At 46.0% G+C, this 20,237-nt stretch overlaps 1 protein-coding gene across 2 annotated transcripts in view; it reads left to right on the top strand.

The window, feature by feature from the left end:
• The window catches only part of CLUAP1 (clusterin associated protein 1), a 55,423-nt gene that overhangs the window by 27,093 nt on the left and 8,093 nt on the right, over positions 1-20,237 (top strand). For both annotated transcript variants that reach the window (XM_063414220.1, XM_063414221.1), the window contains 2 exons: positions 9,160-9,232; positions 18,259-18,363. In XM_063414220.1, the coding sequence (XP_063270290.1) occupies positions 9,160-9,232; positions 18,259-18,363 (178 nt within the window). The remainder of the gene's footprint in view (positions 1-9,159; positions 9,233-18,258; positions 18,364-20,237) is intronic.

Consider the following 20,237-nt stretch of genomic DNA (forward strand, 5'->3'; position numbering starts at 1 on the left):
TTGCAGCAGGGTCAGACATCAGGAGCAAGGAAAGGTAAGAAATCTCAGGACAAACTGCACACCTTTCTGCCTGGGGGCTGGGATCATATTTATTTTGCTGGAAATCCAGTTCCATTCCCATTTGGACTTACCTTGAGCATGACATAGTTCCAAAACCAATGGAAACTTCCATTGTAGGACACTACATTGTGAGCCTCTCCTGCTTTTTTTAGATTTGCTGACCTGGAGAGCTGTGTGTGTGAGACTCCTTCTCACACTTTGTTGTATCTGTGAGAGGATTGAGGAGGAACCTGCCCTGTTAAGGAGGGTCTGAGTGTCCTTGGCAGTGCCACATTCCCTGGAAACACCTGCTGGTGGCCACCTTCTACTGGGAAACTTCAGAGAGTGCATCCTGCATCTCGCTTCCCTCAGCCACCAGGCTGTTCAAACCAACAGCTCCAGGTTCTTAATCCATAGAGCAAACTGGAGTGCAGCTCTCCTGTGTCCCTGCCATTCCATGGAGAAGAGCAGAGCTATGGAAACCAGAGGAGCAGGATGTGTAAGGTGAAACCTGCTGGTGTTGTCCATTGCTGGGTGCCCAGAAATGATTTACCTGCTCTTTGTGTTAAAGAATCTGAGCCTGACGCATGAGCAGTCCTAGGAACAGTGCTTGTCACCACCCCCTTGCTAAGGAGATTTGTCTGCATCATTCCTCCCCTGCACTTCCTTCTTCTCCAACCCACCACAAGGAGATGTTTTCAAATAGTTTTATTCCAGTCATCTTAGGAGGAGGTAGAGCATTGTCCTGGGGAGCAGAAGTAGGAGTGCAATTGTTTTCAAGTTGGAGAAACAGTAGAAAACAGGTCTGGGATTCCTGTGCTTGGGCTCTGACAAGCGTTAGAGAGAGGCTTGATGGTGCTGCCACTTCATTTGGGTGGAGATCTGGAATAAATGAAGTGTGCATCAGCCCCCTGTTGAAGAGGCTCTTGCTGTGAGAAATGGAGGCTGTATTGACCTAATTGATCTCAAGGTAGAAGGCAGCAGAGTCCATTATCAGTTCCTGGAACCCTCAAGTTCACCAAGAACAGCTGTCCTTTAATATGGTAAACACTCTCCTTGAAAAGCCTGAGTAATCCTGACCCCCTTGGAACACTTGAGCTTTGTGCCACAGGCAGAGGATAATTCAGGAGCTGGAGTCTGGCAGGGGTGAGGCAGTGACTGCTCTGTGGTGCTGAACAAGACGCTGCTGTGCCTCCCAACTTCCAATCAGTGTTAATTTGGACAATGATCTCTTCAGGCAGTGCAAACTGACCCCAGGTTTACACTGCAGAATTGTACCTTAATTCAAATAAATTACACATCCAAACAGGATCACTTGTAAGCTCGCTACAATAAAGATGTAATCCATGAAGGGAATGTTCAATGAGCTGTTACTGAGTCATTAAAATTCATCCCTTCCACAAAAGGAAATAGAAAAATGGAGAGTTGTTGTTAGGGAAAATTTGCATTGTATGTAATGCTGAATACAGAACACATCTGATCCACAGGATAAAGTCCTCTCTCGTGTTATTTTAGGTAGTAGTGATTTTGTCTGTGTTATTGCTGACTTGAAGCTTCTTGTATGAAAGGATTTTGCCTGGAAAATTCTGGGCAGAAAATGTTAGTCTGGATCTGTTTTTTACCTTCTTTCCTTAGTTCCGTTTAGATTTCTCTCAGTGCTGGCAGATGATTTAAAGGCCTGTGCCCTGCAGTGGTCTCATGCAGCCTCTGCCAGTGCCTTCCCAATCCTTCTGTGTCTGCCCAGTCCTTCTGTGCCCTGCCGTGGGCACTCACACAAATCCTCAGCAGAGAGCTGCGCTGTTTCCTTGCATGTTCTGCTCCCTTGCCTCTGCCCCGTGGTTCCTGGATGGATCAGGAGTGTTTCTGACATCAGAGTGGTTTGGGTTGGGAGGGACCTTAAAGCTCATCCAGGGCTGTGGGCAAGGACACCTCCACCAGCCCAGGGTGCTCCAAGCCCCTCCAAGCTGGCCTTGAAATCAGCACAGCAGTGCAGAGAAGTGTTTGAGGTGGAAAGGTTTGAGTTGGGCTTTGTTTGTTGTCTTCTGGGGTTTTTTGAATAGAAAACAAATCAACTAAATTAATGACTTTTAAACCTACTTTTGGTCACTGACTGACAGATTCATTCTACTCCAAGCAAGTGCAGTCCTGAAAGCCTCTAAGGACAGAGACTGTGCAGCCTCTTTGGGCCAGCTGTGCACTGTTTGATCATTCCAATAGAACACATTTCACTGTGCACAGTAAAACATGCAGTAACCTGTGCAGAAAGGTTTTCTGTTGCATCAAAAGTCACTCCAGAATCGTGCCAGAGAGAGAATAACTCATTTACTGTGTGAGGATGTGAGGGGAGAGCTTAGAGAGAGGCAAAGAGAGTTCACACAGAGCATGAGCAGGGCACCCAGGTCAGCAAACACATCCCACAGGGTGAGAACAAACAATTACCAAGCTGCCATTCCTCGCCCTGGATAATCTCCTTCTGCTGAGTTCCCAGAGGGGAGGTGTTGATGTCCAGGTTATGGAGTGTGCTGTTCCCTTCCAACTCCAGTTCATCTGTGGCTATTGCAGTGCTGGGGCTGGATGAAGTCAGGACTTGCCAAGTAATTATGGGAGCTTTAGGAAGAATGGTGTGAGAAATGTTAAACCAATCTGATTTTAGAACAGCTGCCGTGGGTTGATTTTGAATCCACTTCCCCGTCTGGCTCTGTGCTGCCCGAGCTGGTGTCATTGAGAGCTGCATTGGTGTAAATCAGCCAAAAATCCCATCTTTTCCTGCCTCTGCCTTCCTCTACTGTGTGACCTCTTGTGAAGGCTCCGCTGGAGACCTTTCCCACACATCCCTGATGGAAGTTTTCCTTCCTAAAGACTTTCGCCCAAAACAAAGTTATCATAGCTGGCAACAGAACAAAGGGAGATGGCCTCAAGCTGTGCCAGGGGAGGTCCAGGTTGGGTATCAGGGAAGATCTCTGCACAGAAAGGCTTTGGGACATGCACTGGTGGGGCCACCATCCTTGGAAGCATTCAGCAAACAAGTGGATGTGGCACTTGGGGACATGGTTGACGAAAAACCCCCTTGATCTCAGAAGTCTTTTCCAACCTTAGTGATTCTGTGATTCTATGAAAACTTGTGCTAGTTTTTTTTACTCTGATAGCTTTCCTTGATGAAACATTACCCTCACATTAGAAAGCATTTGTGCTATTCCCCTAATTTTCTTGATGGCATGAAAGACGCTCTGTTAATTAACACATTTATCCTTGAAAAAAGAAACCTTTCAAGGAACTTCTGAGGTGTTTTTGTGACTCTTCTTGATGAAAGTGCCCTTCAGTAGTGATCTACAGGTCTAATTGATTATTTTGATAAATGTGAGTGCTGGAGCTGGTGTGCCAGAATTTATTAGGAGACATCATATTTCTGTAATCCCTGTGGGATCACAGCTATGCATGCCCCGATTCCTCCTGGTTTGTTTCCTACAATCCTGCAATCCTGCACGTGGATGTGCTCGTGTTCAGGCACATGAGATGGGATCCCACTTGTTTGGCCTTCCCAAGGAACATTCCAGAGCCTGTTCACAGATCCTGTTTCTTGTCAGGATCATCATCATCATCATCACTTCATGCCAAACCTCATTGAAAGCCCTGCTCACAGCTGAGCAAGCCTGATGGTGAGGGCTGTGCCACTTCTGCCCCACTGTTTCAGGTGATCTTGTCTCTGTCCCACCATTCCTCCACAGGATAGAAAGGAACAAACCCTGCATCATTGCAGTCAGGTCTAGTCAGACATAACTACAGCCATGTTCCCATTCAGAGTGTGAATTTTGGGGCAGCAGCCAGGAAACATCATCTCTGCTCTTAAACAGCTTCAGCAGCTCCAGGTGGGTTGGTACCTCCTGTTTCCATGAACTTTAGTCCCTTTCCTGTTGGCCTTGGCAGATTTCCTGTCATTGAGACTTGTCACACTCTCATCAGGCTCTTCATGCTTTGTCCTCATCCTTTATCTCCCTCCTGCTGAATGAGTGCCACTCTTATCAAAACCAGCTGCCTCAGAGTAGCAGGGACTAATATCAGGTGCTTTGATCTGTGACAAAGCAAGGAGCAGCAGCCCAGCTGATGTCAAGATGAGCTGAGCCCTTCAGTCCAGCAGCAAATTGGTTTCCTTCCTCCAAGGGAAGCTCCAGAGCAGTGGGAGCACTGTGAATCACTCCAGAAAAAAAACAGAAGGAAATCTTGTTTACCCTTGCTAAGATGAAAACATTAGACAGAAAGAGATTTCTGGGATTGTGAGAGTGTCTGAGAGCAAAAGGAATAGCTTAGGCAGAAATTGAAATGCTTGATCCAAATGCAAAAAGTCAGTGAGCTCCAGTTGATGTCCTGTGCTTTTGTACTTATTCCCTTCCTATTTCACCCACTCCTTTCCATTTCCTTTCTCTTTAGTGGTAATTGTGTCTGCCAGCTGGCTGCAGGGCACAAATCCTTTGTATTCAAAATTCTGCAGGTTGAAAAAAAAACCTTTGAGGTTAGCTACAATTAAAAAAAGAAAGAAGAAGCTGAGCTATTTTGAATGTCAAATAATGCATCATTTTTATTCTTCCTGGTTTTGAGCTGTCAGACTTGCTGCTTTGCAATCTGCAGGGGCAGAGTTGTCTTCAGTCTCATGGTTTCTCATGAATTGCAGTGTGATGTTGTGGTTTAAACCAGAACTCGGGAATATCAGGTACATCATAAAGAACTGGGATGAGGGACTGGCAGTCCAGTCAGTCATGTGGCTTATTCAGATCCTGGATCTTGAGGCAAACACCGAGTCAGTGGCAGAGCAAGTTGTCAAGGGTCTCCTGCTGGGGGATGTTCTCCATTGCCTCTGTTTAAAAATCACCCCAACCGCCCCTCTCACCCCAGACCCTGCACACTGGAACTCAAAAGTGTTTTACTGGTGCAGAGAGCAATAGATCAGATCATATTAAAACATTCTGACACAATTTATTGCAAAGACTTTCATAGGTGTTAGGTGAAAAATCATCTGCTTTGCCAGTTGAAGAAGATTGAGATGCAGAGTATCTGTATTGTCTCATTGCAACTCCAATCTACAAAAAACATTTATCATGTGTGCTGGACAGGTAACATTTCTGGAACAACAGAAAATGGGCATGAAAAAAGCCCAGCTGATTATAAGCATAGGTGAAATGTACTTAGAAGCTTCTGTGTGTTACCAGAAGGGCTCTGCATTTCCTGTGCTCCTGTGTGGGCTCTGTCCCCAGCCAAGGCCCCGCATGGAGAGCAGGGACACCACTGGTGACTGAGGACACCTGAGCCCTTGTGCTGAGGGCAGGGACAGGTCATTAGCAATGAAAAGTCATTTTGACCTGCTGGGAGGAAACTTCTGCACTCTTTGAACACACAGCCAGTGGAACAGGTTGCCCAGGCAGGTTGATCAGTCTCTCCCTTGGAGATCTTCAGGACTCAATGAGCTGCAGTGCTGAGCGCTGGGATCTGATCCCACTGCTGGTCCAGCAGGAGGTTGGGCTGGAACGTTGGAGGGTCCCTTGGAGCCAGGGTTATTCAGTGAGTCTCAGTGTCAGCCCTGCCTTGCTGCCCATTTCCCTCAGCTATTGGCAAAAATTACTCCTTTGGCCAGATTTCCACCCAGGAGAGGCTGCATAATATATGAGGCAGAGAAGGAGAATTTCCCTCTGTCTGCCCCTAAAGCAGGATTTTCAGCCCCAGTGGTCCCTGAAAGCCCTGGGAGTCTCTGAAGGGGCAAGTTGGTTTGGATTTTGTGTAATTGGTACTTATATTGTGTTGATGTGACACTGTGGTTCCCCAATGGGAGCTGCCACTGCATTTGAGTAAAATTCACTTGCAGAGGACGATCCAGAGAGTGTTTGCCTGCTGCAGCTCCTGCTCTTTGGTTACTGGAGAGGCTGAGCAGGGGCTTAAAACTTCCCATCCAGCATCCCAGGGCACTCAGGCTGTTCCCTGTGGGAGCTGCACCAGCACAGGGACACATCTCTGTTTTCATGGAGCTGTCACCCTGTCACTGCAAGGAAAATGTGACACTTGAGCAGCCCTGGGCCCTGGAACAACCCCGAGTGTTGAAAGATCACACACAGGTGCCCAGCCTCCAGCAGAAAAGCTCTGATGAGCACAGGCTGGCTTTGCTGAGCTGCCATAAATCACACCTGCTCAGGTGGTGTCACCGTGGAAGGTGGGAGCTGCTCAGGCCCAAAAATGCAGCTTTGGTGATTGCAGGCATTCAAAACCTTTAAAAAATTAAGTGATGAATTCTGTTTACTTTCTGGATTTTTGAATTGCCATCCCTTCTGCCCCTCTTTGAAGATGTCACTTGTTAAGGACAGTAACCAGCAGTTCAGTGGTGGTCTCCTGGTTCTGACTGGTTTGGAGCTGCCCTTTTAAAACATTTTCTGTTGCTGCAGTTGTGATGTGCTTCTGCAGGATGTGGCAGTGATGGAGCCAGGGGCTGCTTTGGAAGGGAGAATGCACAGGCTCAGCAGGTCCCTTGGGCTGACAGTGGCATTTGACTATGCATCAAGTTATTCAGAACCCAAACCAGCAGAAAAACAACATCTTTCCTGCCAATAAATGTCTGGGCTGGCTTGCAGTGAGATCAGCTGAGCTGCTGGCAGCAGCACAGGTGAAAGGCTGGAGGAAAGGGGGAGAAGTGGCTCATCTGTATGGGTAAACATTCTTCTAGCCTTCATTTCTCTTGTGGTTTAAGTTCATAAACCCCATCTTCTCAACCCTGCTGTTTTCCCCACAGGTGCAGCACCCCATCCTCCAGTCAGGACCTTGAGTAGGCGCATGCTGAGCTGCAGAGGAGAATTTGCCTGGCTTAATTTTGTTTTGATGGATTAGTTTGCAGCAGGTTCCTTTTGTGTCACTGCACAAGTGCTTTTCTTGGAGTTGGAGAGTGGGAGGGGGGAAGGAGCAGAGAAGCAGAGCAGGGGAGCTGCTTATTTGTCTAAATTGGAATTGCCAGCTTCAGCTGTCGTGGTGTGTGCCTGGAATCGCAGTGCCAGGCAGTGATTATGTCTGTGCTGATTATTTCTCTGCTCTGTGAACATTCTCAACGTGCTTCCTGGGCTTATGAATTTGTCCCCGTGACATTTGGGAAATGTCCTTTTCTTTTTATCCTGGTTTTTCCTTTCTTTGCCGTATTGGGGCTGGGGGTTGGGAGCTGGGTGGGGGATGGATCCCTCGTGTATCCGTTTGTCCGGGGGGAGGCTGCCTTGGGAATGGGGCCAGGGGCTTATTTAAATCACTGACCATATTTAAACCTTAGGGCTGGCTGGGAGAAAGAGGTAAAGAAAAAAAGAGACAGCAATTGTGAGGCTCAGTGAGGAAATATTGAGACTCACTGATGCAGAGGGAGGCCTTGGATGGCCTTGGAATGACCAAAGGAAACACTGTTAGCTAGAGACCTCTTGACAATGCTGCAGGTCCACACACGTTTCAATTTTCACCCTTTTTGAAAGGGCTTTGGTGGCACTGAGGGGGTGGAGAGTGTTAATCAAGAAGAAGGAATTCATAAAGAAGAGCAGTTTCCTCCACAGAGTGTTTCAAATGTTCTGAGTCTACATGAAATGAGTTCAAACATATGCTTGTGTCTTTCCCTCACTTGTTTTTGTGGGAATTAGCTTCCCCCTGCAGAACTCACCCATCAATTTGGAGATTTCAGTAGTCCTGTTGGTGGAAGTTGCTGCTGGAGGGTCTCATTCCATGGAATTTGGCATCCTGACCTTCCTGCCTTGTGCCCCTGGACACTGTCACAGTTTTACAGGGTTCTTCCTTTGGTCCCAAGGATCCATTAGCAAACTCCTGTCTCTGTTAGCACTGAGACTTTGTAGAGCAGACAGTTTGTGTGATTGTCCAAAGCAGATTTTTGGATCAGGATTTATTTCCTTGAGAGAGGCACTGAGGTGTGTTCTCACCAGGTACAGGTGGCACATCACTTCCACTTGGAAACATCTTCCCTGCAAGCTTTTCCAGCATAAATTTCAATTCCCAGGACAGATATTTATGCCAAGTTGTGTTGGAACATTCCAGTCTGTCTCTAGGCCTCTATTTCCAGCAACTTCCTCATGTGTTGGGTGGCCCTTGGAGGTTCCTTTCTCAGCTTCCATACTTATAGAAACACATTTCCATGTGAAAGTGTAAAGAGCTTTTGCTCCACTCCACATTTCTTGCTCTTCTTACTTTCTTCCGTCTGTCCCATGGATATTCCTCAATCCACATTTCCTTCCCACAAGTGCTCTGGAAGTGTGGAGGTCCAATCACATCAGAGCAACTGGTGGTTTTAATTATAATCATATTTTGCATAGAAAAATCAAAGGCTCAGAAAAATCTTATTTCAATCCACAATTAATTAACTTTCCTCTGCCTGAATTGAAGAGAATTGAATTGGAGAGACTAAAATTAGCAAAATTTGTGGCTAAATCTTCTATCAGCTGTTGCCACCTGTTCATATTGTGAGTTCTGGCTGTGCCTGATTCTGGGCATTCATATCTTACCTACTCTAAGATGTTCAGTTGGCTCTTCACCATCAGCATTACCCAAATTTAAGCTAAATGTCATTAAAAATGGACTAGAAAGGTCCCATTCTGTGACTTTTTAGTGTCCCTGACCTTCACTTGGTTGGTTCTCCTTTGCACCAGAGTGGTTTAGTAAATACATGGCTGTGCTTTTCCAGCTCATTGATAGGGCTGTTTGCTCCAGTTTTGTTTGCATGCTTGGAATGCATGGATTCTTTCTGGTTTGGATGTGTGTTAGGAGTGCAGTCATTTCACAAACCAGTTCTGGGGTTTGATGGACTGTTGGCTGAAAACAGCTGCCAAAGCCTGCTTTTCAAAGCAACAGCAGTCATGTTCTGTGGGATGAAGAGAAATAAACTGATTTTCCATGGGATTAGTGATATTTCACCCAGTGGGGATGTAAGGTTGAATTTCAGTGCTCTGGTTGACCTGAGCTTTATATCCTGACCCTCACAAAGTAAGCAGGAGTTCCATGTTTCCAATCAGACCTATTTTTGCATAAAAACATTCTCAGTGCTGACATTTTCTAGTCCCATTCTACCTGTGGCAGCTTTCCCAAGACAGCTCTTTTTCCCTCTTGCAGGAAGCAGCCAACATGTTACGTCTTGTTCAGAACAGGCTGAAGGAGGAGGAGCAGCACCTGCTGAAGAGTGGAGGTAAGTGGGGTTTCCTTCACTTCTTGGAGTAGCAGAGGAGTTGCTAAGTGCTGGTTACTCCTTGTGTAAGTGTCCACTTCCACGGGGATGTGGGGTGATGACAGGCAGGGGGTAGAACAAGGGCAGTCAGACAACTTTAAATGTTCTGTGAAGTGTTCCTGTGGGAATGTTCCTCTGGGAATGTTCCCCTGCCTTGCCACTTCCACCTGCAGAGCTGAGGAGTGGCCACAGTCAGGCACTGAATGCTGGGCAATCCCAGAGCAGATTTAGGCTTGGTTTTACTGTTCCCAGCCCTGCCTGGGCTGCCTGGGGACACAGACTTGTCCCAGCACCAGGGGATTGCTGGCCTGAGAGCAGACTTGGAGAGAGGATTCTTAGCCAAATGGCCTCATGGAGGTGAGTGGTCCTGCTGGTTTGTGCCTCGTCACACATGTGCTGGGGTATCCTGCAAAACCAGAGTGTCCCCTCTGGCCACAGCTTCTGTCCTCAGCCCTTGCTGAGTTTGGTTCTGTGTTCAGAATGATTCCTTATGACACAGATCAGAACTTTCCCAGATGAAAACTCACAGCTTAAAATCCTCTCTAATATCATAAATCTTCTCAATTGGATCCACATTTTGCCTCCCTGCATGTGCTTGGTTTTAGTGTACCTGCAAAATGGGAATGGAAATAAAATTTGTGGACTTTTTTTTTCTAAACTACTTCTTAATTAATTAGGATCAGAAGGGAATTAACAACCTCTTGAGACTCTGTAGAAACCAGATACTGCTCTTTTTGACCCAAACACCAGCCAGAACTTCCATCATGAAACTACCCCTGTGAATTTAATATTGCAGTCTGTGCATTTTTATTTGATACTGGGAGAAACTAGGAGGAAAGTTAATTCTCAGGATCAGAGAGAGAGTTCATGAAAGCTGAAATTGAGTAAAGACATAAAAGTTACACTTTACTGTTGGGTGTCTGAGATATTCAGAGCAAACTCATGAAAGAGGAAATTCCATTATTTCTGCTCACCTTAGATCTCATATCAGTGAGGTAAAGAGTGAAGAAGTTTTAGCTGAAATACAGGATTTGTAATGTAAATTACAAGAATGTGGAATTATTTCAAGGATGTATTTGCATGAAAAAGTCCAAGTCCTGCTCTCTGACAGTTTTTGGGTTAAAAAAGTTCAAGAGAGGTGGACATAAGTCACCAATAATTGGCAGTGTGAGCTGTAAAATGAAAATTTGCTGCCCTGCTTTGTCCTTGTCTGTGGATTTTCAGCTGGAAAACTGTTGTGTCATTTTGCATCTCTGAAATAAAAGGAACTTTGCCTTTTAGTGACTGATTTAACTGCACCTAAGAATGATTATTACTTTTAATGATGTCAAATATTACCATAATACATCTTAATTCAAGTACCTAATTGTCATAATTAGCACTTATTCTAGTGAGAAGAGCACCAGGATCCCACTTTGCAGAGCTGGCTCATTTATTGACTGTCCCATCACCTTGGCAAATGGAGTCATCTCTGTCAGCTGCACCCTGCCTCTGTCTGTGAGAGTCTGCAGGGGTGGAGCTGAGACAGGGAATTGCTCTCCCGGGCTGTTTTCCAGTCAGGAGCACAGATGTTAATTACTGGAATGTTGTAAAACTCCCCAAGACCGCAGTCTGCTCACACTTAACAACCTGGGCTCTCCCCTGGAGCAGAGCTCCCTCCTTCTCTCGTTATTAATTAAATGCTGCCCTTTAAACAGTTCAAACCAAGAGGTTTGCTCTGGTGAGAGAATGCAGAAGTTGGTGTCTAACATGGCACAGTTTGTTTACAGAGGGATGGAGTTTCTGCAGGAGAGGATTCCCCAGGGACCTGCAGCTGGATCTGGCAGTGATTTTATCAGGATTGTGAGCATTGAGGAAATGGTGTGAGGTGCTGCAGCCCTGAGCACTTCAGCCTTGCAGCTCTTTGGATTTTGGACGCTGCATGCTCCTGAGAGAGGATGTGCCCTGTAAGGAGCCAGTGACAGGGAAGAGTAAAGAAAGACTTCACCATCAGAAACATCTTTCTGAAGCAGGTTTTTGGAGGGAAAAATATTTCACAGAATCCCAGACTGCTTTGGGTGGGAAGGCAACTTAAAGCTCATCCCATTCCATGGCAGGGACACCTTCCACCATCCCAGGCTGCTCCAAGCCCTGTCCAGCCTGGCCTTGGACACTGCCAGGGATCCAGGGGCAGCCACAGCTGCTCTGGGCACCCTGTGCCAGGGCCTGCCCACCCTCACAGGGAAGAATTTCTTCCCAATTTCGTATCTAAATTGACCTTCCTTCAGTTTAAAACCATCACTCCTTGTCTTGTCACCCCAGACCCTGCTAAATACTTCATTATTCCACTTACATTTTTGAGTAATGCCCTCCACACAACGCAAGGTGGTTTTACCTGAAGTTTTATTTCATCTTCAGTTTGTTTAGAAACCTTAGGACTTTGTTGTGTGGGCCTTCAACCCAACAGACACCAGGATGAAGTGGGCCCTGCTCTGCCTTGGTCTTTCATGCAGCAGGTTCTGGAGATGGAGGGATGAGCTCCTTCTGTGCTCAGTGGAAGGTGGCAGGCTGGCCTGGTTCTCCCAGCATCCCAGGAGTGTGGCTGATTCTGGAATGTTGGGGTGGGGCAGTGAGCTGCCCTGGAACGTTCATTGCTTCCCTCCTCAGCAGGGCCACAGGGGCAGTGCCAGAAAGGAACGGGGCACTGTTCTCTCACTCTGTTAACACTTTGCCCCTGGGAGCTGCAAAACACTTAATGAGGCTTTTCTAACAGCGTGGGCTGGCAGGTGGTGATAAATTTGTTGCCATTAACTGATAAAAGTCAGCATCCTGTCTGCCCTGTGAGCACTGTTACCTTCACCAACCCACGTAATTGATCAGCTCTTGCATTGTCTGGATCCCTGACCTTATCTCCTGCTAATTTGGGAAGAAGGGTTCCAAATTAACACTTCATTTCTCTCTGCAATGAAGCTGCAGGAGTTCTGGACAGCTCTCAGTTGAGTTTCAGGCTGAGAAGCCTAAATCCTGTTTCTCATGAAGGAGAGCTGTGGGAAGGACTTGAGCTGTGCAGGTCTGTGTTAAGAGTAAAGTCCATGGATACCACGTAAAACTGGCAAATTTGTTTAGTGTTATTGATCAACAGTCTGGTTCTTTTTTCTTTTGCTTCCACACATTGCAAATCAGCTTTTCTCTCTGACAGAGCAACTCCATAAAACCACTGCACTACAAAAACAAACAAACAAAAAACTGACACTAAATTGTCTGAAATACTGTTCTTAAACAACATAAAGATTTTGAACTCTAGCTACAGATCAAGCTCTGAGTATTACCTGCCTGATGAAATAAAATTAAGTATTTGCAGCAGTATAAGAATGTCTGTTGTGCTGAGCAGGGAGGAAATTGCTGTTATTTTTCTAATCTTTGCTTGGCAGAAGATGCTCTTAGAGGCTGATCCAGGCAGTGGTGTCTCACATCTGCTGCCCCTGGGCCACATCCAGAACTGGTGCCACATAACAAATCCAATTGCCTGAAACTCAAGCTTGGTTTCCTTGTTAATGGCCAAGTGTATACACTTAGAACAGTGCATTAGACACTGCTTGGATGAAGGCTGGATGCTGTCAGGTGTGGGTACTGGATGCTCTGGTACTGGATTGTGTGAGAGGAGAGGCCAGGGAAGGTCACTGACCACAGCAAAAATTCAGTTTATTTCCTCAGGTTTATCCAAAATTGCAAAAACTTTTTTGAGCAAAAAGGAACAACTTGGAATGGTTGTAGACTGAAATATTTTCTCAGACTCTTCAACTTATTGCATTTACAGATCTTTCTTTTTCACTTTTCTATATATACTTTTTCCAATGCATTTTTTCACATTCTTCAAGAACTTTTTTTTAATTTAAAAGAAGACAATGCAGAATCACAGGATCCCAGAGTGGTTTGGGTTGGAAGGGACCCCAAAGCTCACCCAGTGCCACCCCTGCCAGGGGCAGGGACACCTCCCACCATCCCAGGCTGCTCCAAGCCCTGTCCAGCCTGGCCTTGGGCACTGCCAGGGATCCAAGGGCAGCCACAGCTGCTCTGGGCACCCTGTGCCAGGGCCTGCCCACCCTCCCAGGGAACAATTCCCTCCCAATATCCCATCTAACCCTGCCCTCTGGCAGTGGGAAGCCATTCCCTGTTGTCCTCCAGGCACTCCAGGCCCTTGTCCAAAGTCTCTCTCCACCTTTCTTGTAGGAACATATATGAACTGTACTTTTTAAAAAGTAAAATATTTTGTTTTGAAAGTACAGAAACATAAACACTTTGAGTTTTTCAAGATATTTCCTGTATTTCTTTTGGCTGTGCACAGGATAATTTTAAATATGCAGAAGTATTTGCTGTAAAACTGAATTTTTCATTGACTCTGCCACTTTCTGTTGTGCAGCTCCAGTCAGTCCACCCTGCCTGCTCTTGCCTGGTCTGTAGAATGAGTAAACATTCATTCTCCCCAGCATTTGGAAATCTGCACTATTTGAATCTTGTTCAGCAACAACCAGAGGATTTAACTGATGCTCCTGGGTGCACCCTTTCTACTCCAGAGCTGATGCTTTAAAATCTGCCAGCAGACAAACAAAAAGCCCCATTGCAGCAGCTGTGGGATTCCAGGGGTAACTCCTGGGTGATTCTTGGATGATATTGCTGGTGCTCAGGCCATCCCATCCATCTTCTTGTAAGAGACACTTGGAACTGGTCCACAGGAGCTTTGTGTTGTGCTTGTTAGGTAATTGCAAATTCATGGTCTAATTTAATAGTGCTTGGATGGATTATTGGCTTGTAAGACTGTTAAAAATAGTTCTGGTCACCAGATATGACCTCTTTATCAAATGGGCCCAAAAATAACCTAACTGCTCACTCCTGCTAAGACTCCAAATCCCAGCTTAAGTGGAGCTTGTCATACTGAGTTAATTTTAATTATTTGAAATGGCTGAGCCCTATTAGTTCCCCAGGAAGTGGTTAATCATCCTTACTGATCAATTGGGAGTTTGGATGCTGTGGACAGACCAGGCTGGATGGACTTGGAGCAGCCTGGGTTAGGGGGAGGAGGCGTCTCTGCCCATGGCAGGGCTGCAATGGGATGAGTTTATCTTCCCTTGCAACCCCAATTATTCCATGATTCTGTGATCTTAAAATGACCAGGCAAGGTAAATAAATGCACTTAGAGCTACCTCTGCAACCTGCTTGTTTCTATATGTTGTTGTTACTGCCCAGTTTTTGGCTGCACAGCTCTGAAGTCCAAGTTTTCCTCTGGAATTCCTAGGAGTTACACACATCTGGACCTTGCTCAGTAGCTCTCAGTACCAGGCTGAATTTTTCTGACAGATTGGATGACAGATCTCAGTTTTGTTCTAAGGACAAAGGATGTTCCCTCCAGATATTTTTATATCCAAGCCTTTCTTTCCCTGCAAATTGCAGAGCTGTGGGTTTAGGAGTGTGCAGGCTGATCAGAGCCTGGTGGTGTGGGTTTGGTGTGACAATAGGATGGGTTTGGCAGAGCTGAGGCTTTCAGTGGGCTCTGGGCTTCACTCTCCTTCAGCACATCAAAAATCCCAATCCCACTCCCTTTGGTTTTTGCTGTCCCCTTATTTCGTGCTAGCAATTAACTGGATTTCATTTGGGATCAAGTGGCTGTCAGTTGCCCATTTGATTGTTCTGTGGTGTTTTCTCACCAAAACCAGCATCCTGCTGAGTGCAGTAATTGCTGTGGAGCCAGTGCCTGTGTTTCCAAGGCAGTGATTTCCTGATGAAATTGGACACGCTGCTCAGCACTTACAGCTAATTCCAGAGCATATCAATAAACAATGGCCACTGTGCTCATTATCCTCACCACAGTAACTTCTTATTTTACAGCTGGATACCTTTACTTGGGTATTGATACAAACTACTGAATCTGCAGTGAAATCACTGCTAAGTTATTAAATCATGCAGCTTTTCCTTCAAGCATCGCAAATTACCAGAAATTAAATCATTTCAATGTAGTATTATCTGTCCAGGTATCAGCTCTGGCTTTTTTCTGGGAGCAGTGGGAGCAGGAACAAAAATCCCACCTTTGGAGATCAGTGAAACCAGGATGTATTTTTTGTGGCTGGACAACTTGAAAAGAAACTATATTAGTTGACTGAAATCCATCTTTATGAAATAGAAATGTTGAAATGAAGGGCAAGTGAGGTTTAAAATCCCAGTATATCCTCCCTCAGGTAGGCTGATGTTTGGAGTGCAGCAGAGGCAATCACAGCAGTGGGGAGATGGGCCCAGCACAATTTACAGACTTGTTTTCATAATAAAAATACAAGAGCTGCTTCAAACCTCGGTCTGAAGCTTCTTGAAGCTGCCAGCTTGGGCTCAATTGGGGCACATGGATTGCTGAATAATAATAATAAGTCTGTTGTGAGAATTCCAGTAATCCTCATGTAAACCCATATAAATCTCATAAGCCGGCTCCGTTCAGTGGGTTCTGTACAAGCACCTGGCAATTTGTGGTGCTGTGGTTGATTATCTTCATTGCTTTATGCTGATCCTGAGAAAAATCTGGGGTTTTTCATAAGGAATGTTCCTTGTCTCCCCAAAATTGGCTGTAGTTGGCTGTGCAGTGGTACATATATGAGATTGTGGCTTCTTCTAGGGCAGCAAATCTTTTTGTATGTTGTTAAATGAAACCTCTGAACTGTCACCTTTTATGAATACCAAGAATATTTTGGTGGGAACTGGACACACAGGGGTGGTGGAACACTGCCTAGGACAGGTCACACATAGCTGGGCTGGTTTTTAATCCTGATAGAAAGCCTGTACTCAGCTTCTCTTTATCTTGTGTATTTGAATAATTTTTTAGCAGTGTGCTCTGGTTCTGTGTTCTTGGGATTTTGGTTCAGCACAGTTCAGCTCAGCTGATAACTGTGATTGCCCATGGGCAGAGCTGGGCTTGGTGATAGCAGCCCTTGGGCTGGATTGGAGCAGTATATTTGTTTTGGGAGAGTGAAAAAAGTGCTTGATGTCTTTTCAAGAGGGAGCAGGAGGCTTGGAGGCAGGAATTTTGATACTGCTGAATTTGCATTTGCAGCTGTCACTTCTCTGAGCCTCTGGCATGAGCTCACTGCAGAGATGCTCCAAGGTGGGCTCTGTGCTCCAGGATTCCAGCCAGGCTGTTCAAGGAAAACCCAAACTCTTGCCATGGATCCATAGCAAGATTTGTTTCAAAGTCACAACTCAGCAGGAAAAGTGCTGTACTGTGGTTATTGGGAGGAAAGTCTTCCCTGGGAGGGTGGGCAGGCCCTGGCACAGGGTGCCCAGAGCAGCTGTGGCTGTCCCTGGCTCCCTGGCAGTGTCCAAGGCCAGGCTGGACAGGGCTTGGAGCAGCCTGGGGCAGTGGAAGGTGTCCCTGCCCGTGGCTGGGGGTGGAACAAAATGGGCTTTGAGGTCTCTTCCAAGCCAGGCCATTCCATGACATGCTGGGAGTTCAGTTGATGATTTTGTATTTTCATTTGGCTTGAAACTCCAGGCTTTCTAAAGGCACAGGGAAGAATTTCTTCCCCATATCCCATCCAGCCCTTCTCTCTGGCCGTGGGGAGCTGCTGGTCCCTGCTCAGCTGGCAGCTCGTGCTCAGGAGATGCCAGACAGGAGCAGGAAGCACGGATGGGCATGGAATGGGAAAGGTTTGGCCAAGTAATCTGTGGGCTCCCTGCAGCATCCTCAGCTCTTGGCAGTGCTGCTTCCTAACACAAATGACAAAGCTTGAAAGGGAGAAACTGCTGCTAAAAATAAAATAAATAACCAAGAAGGAAGAAAAAAAACCCCACGAAATAAGAATGAGGGCATATTAGTAGCAGTAAGAGCCATCACAGACGTGATAAATTCATTCTTTAATATATTGAGCACAAACTTGAATCCTTTCTGTAAACTCCACATGGCTCCTCTCAGGGAGTTTGCCCATGCAAGGCTGAACAAAACCTCTGTTTCCAAAATGCCAGGCAAACAGAGGCAGCATCCAGGTCACACAGCACTGAGTGATTCCCTCACTTGCCAAAGAGGAATGTGCAAATAGAAATTGCAGCTTACTCTGCTGGAGCCTTGTAATCTTACCAGGCTAGCAGATACCTCCCTTGCCATTTTCTCATTAACTTAATATTGCAGTGAAAAAGAAGATGGGAAAACGTCTAATATTTGTATATTGTCCGATAATTAAATACTGCAAAGATGTGTCAGCTCATTACTAATCCTAATTGAAGTAGTTATTTCCATTTTCAGCTCAGACATGTGTGTAATTAAATGTACCTGGGAAAGAATTGCCTGTTTTCTCTAAATAATCAGCAGCAAGTTTTGCTGTGCTGTGGGTCCTGCCATGGGTTCCTGTTGTGTTTGTCCTGGCACTGGACTGGGAAATCTGCTCTGGATGGGGAGAAGGAAACAGAGGCAGGTGATGAAAATACCTGGAGAAGTTCCTGCATCTTGGAAGCTTCCCTGTCTCTCCAGCATCTTGGGTTTGGCTGTAGCTGCATTCCTTTATCTGGGGAGGTGGGACTGTGCTTATCTAGGATTAAATGAAAGGCAAATAGTCCAAGGAGATGGGTTTTGACATTGCTGGTGTCAGGGTAAAACCAGGATAATAATAAACACACACTTCCCAAATGCTTTTCAGAGAGTTTTATCTTTAAATCACTTGCTGAAGTAGCACCTTCTCTTCATACCCAGAGGGGGTGTTTAAACAGCACCTTTATGGTACAGTCTGGGATTGTCCCAGGGCTCTTTTTTACAGTGCATGCTGCTTTGGCACTGCCATGCTGAAGGATTTCTCCTTGGGATGTGGATATTGGCCATTTTCCTGTGCTCTCATGTAGAGCCAGTGCTCTCTGCAGCTGCATTTTCAATTCCCCTTGGGCTTGAGCAAAGGTAGAACTGCTGGTAACTCCTGTGTGCAGCTGCTGCTCCGGGCTGGGGGTTGCTTTGGGTAATTTAATCAGCTGGCTTTGTTTTTAACCAGGTAATGATGACTCTGACATAGAAATCCAGGAGGACGAAGGATCTGACAGCGAGGGGGATTTGCAGATCACGAGGCACCGCATCGGCACCGACGCTCTCCGGCAAGGTATCCAACCCCCCTGAGCTGCCTTGATCCACAGGGATGTGCTGGAATTTCCTGCAAATGCAGGAAGCCCCTGTCACCCTTCAGGGTATTGGCACTGCTCAGCTCTCAGGAGCTGTAAGAGGATAGAGCCCTGTGGAAAAAACAGCGCTTCCAGGGGAGCAAATGGATTATTTACTGGGGAAAAACCAGACTGTGTGGGGAAAAGCTTGCCTTGGTATTGCCTTACACATTCCTGAGGCAGTTCTATACAAAGCCTTAGGGAAGCAACCCCATTTCTCATTGCAAAGCATTTATTTCCCTGTAGCTGTTTGCACCTGTTTCACCTGGGAAACCTTCAGTGAGTCAGTAAAGCCACCTGCACTGACTGGGCACAGGTGGAGCACACCTGAGCTGCTGCTCCCAGGGAGGGATGTGAGCCTTCTGTCCTTCTGTCCTTCTGTCCCTCTGTCCCTCTGTCCTTCTGTCCTGCTTCCTGGGGAGTGCAACTGTAGCCTCTGGCTGCGGCTCCCACTGCTCACAGGCAGCTCAGAGGAATTGCTGTGTGAGGGTCTGTGTTTCACTCAGGTGGGAAAAGAAATGTTCTGCTTAGTCTGGAGTCGAGCAAAATGCAGCCAGGAAGTCGGGGTAGTTCTTTTTGTTAGCAGTGAGGGATTCTGAACTGTCAGCACAAACCTCTCTGGGGCCTGCAGGAGGAGCCTGTGTGGGGGATTTCTTGTACCACCACTCCTGATGGAGCCTGTTCCTCAAATAAACTGCAAACGTGTGGTTTTGTGAGTGGAATTCTGCTTTCCCCTCTGTGACTGAAACCAGGGAAAGAAGCTGATGTTCCCAAGTCAGTGTAATTTAAGCATTTTTATCCTCCCTTCCTCTGTATTTCTTGAAAATTGAAAAGTCTTGTGAAGTGCTAGAAACACTGATATTCTCTAAGGAATATTTTACATTGGCATTTCTCAAGGAAAGGTTTATACACAGAATTTAGAGCTTTGGAAGGGACCCTGTAACTGTCAGTGATGCTTCATCTCAGAGAACACCATAACCTGAGACCCTGCTGCTCTTAATTGCAGCTTTAAAATTTTACTCTAAAAATTGTAGATTTTGCTGCCAGTAGATTTCTTTTGTAGGAAGAGCTTTGTTATCATTAATTACCTTTAATGGAAACTCATTACTAGTTCATCAGAATTTAAGACCTGAGATTAATGTCAGAAGCAGCAGCTTCTTTAGAAAACCAGGGCTGAATATTCTCTGCCTGTTTGCTGTTAAACGCATCACAGATCTACTGGTGTTCTTCATCAATTTGCATTTAAAACATACTTAATGATCAAGGCAGCAAAACAAGAACATTATTTCTATTAATTACTGCTTTTTTCCTTGACTCAATTTGAGATATTTCAATCGCTTTCTTTTGAAGCTTTGTGTTTGCTTACATGGTGATTCTGCTGAGCCACGTTTGCTCTCAGACTGAGGAGAAAGGGCCCACTGTGCTCAGTCCCTGTGGCTGCTGGGGTGCACTTCTACATCTCTAATTCCCAGGTTATCCATGCTGGGAGATAAGGCTTCCTCCCTCTCTCTGTGGTGGGCAGATATTCCAGTGTGTTTTGCCTTCATAGAGGCAAGGTTCTCAGGGAGAGATAGTCCCTCTTTTTAGGCCACTTGGTATAATTGAGAAAAATCAGCACACCCACCCTCAAGGGCCCTTTCATCAGCTCTGTCTAGATGCAGCAAAATCCAGACTAAGTGCAGGTTTGACAATATTGCACCTGGTTTGATTCTTTCAGCCAGCTAAAAGACTTGGAGTGACAGGATTTGGTATCCCATGGAGCACCAAAGTTGGGGGAGACTTGTGTGGTGCAGAGAGAAGATCAACCCCTTCCCTA

This window comes from Prinia subflava, chromosome 17 (assembly GCF_021018805.1).
Source record: "Prinia subflava isolate CZ2003 ecotype Zambia chromosome 17, Cam_Psub_1.2, whole genome shotgun sequence".
In the NCBI taxonomy this organism is placed as follows: Eukaryota; Metazoa; Chordata; class Aves; order Passeriformes; family Cisticolidae; genus Prinia; species Prinia subflava.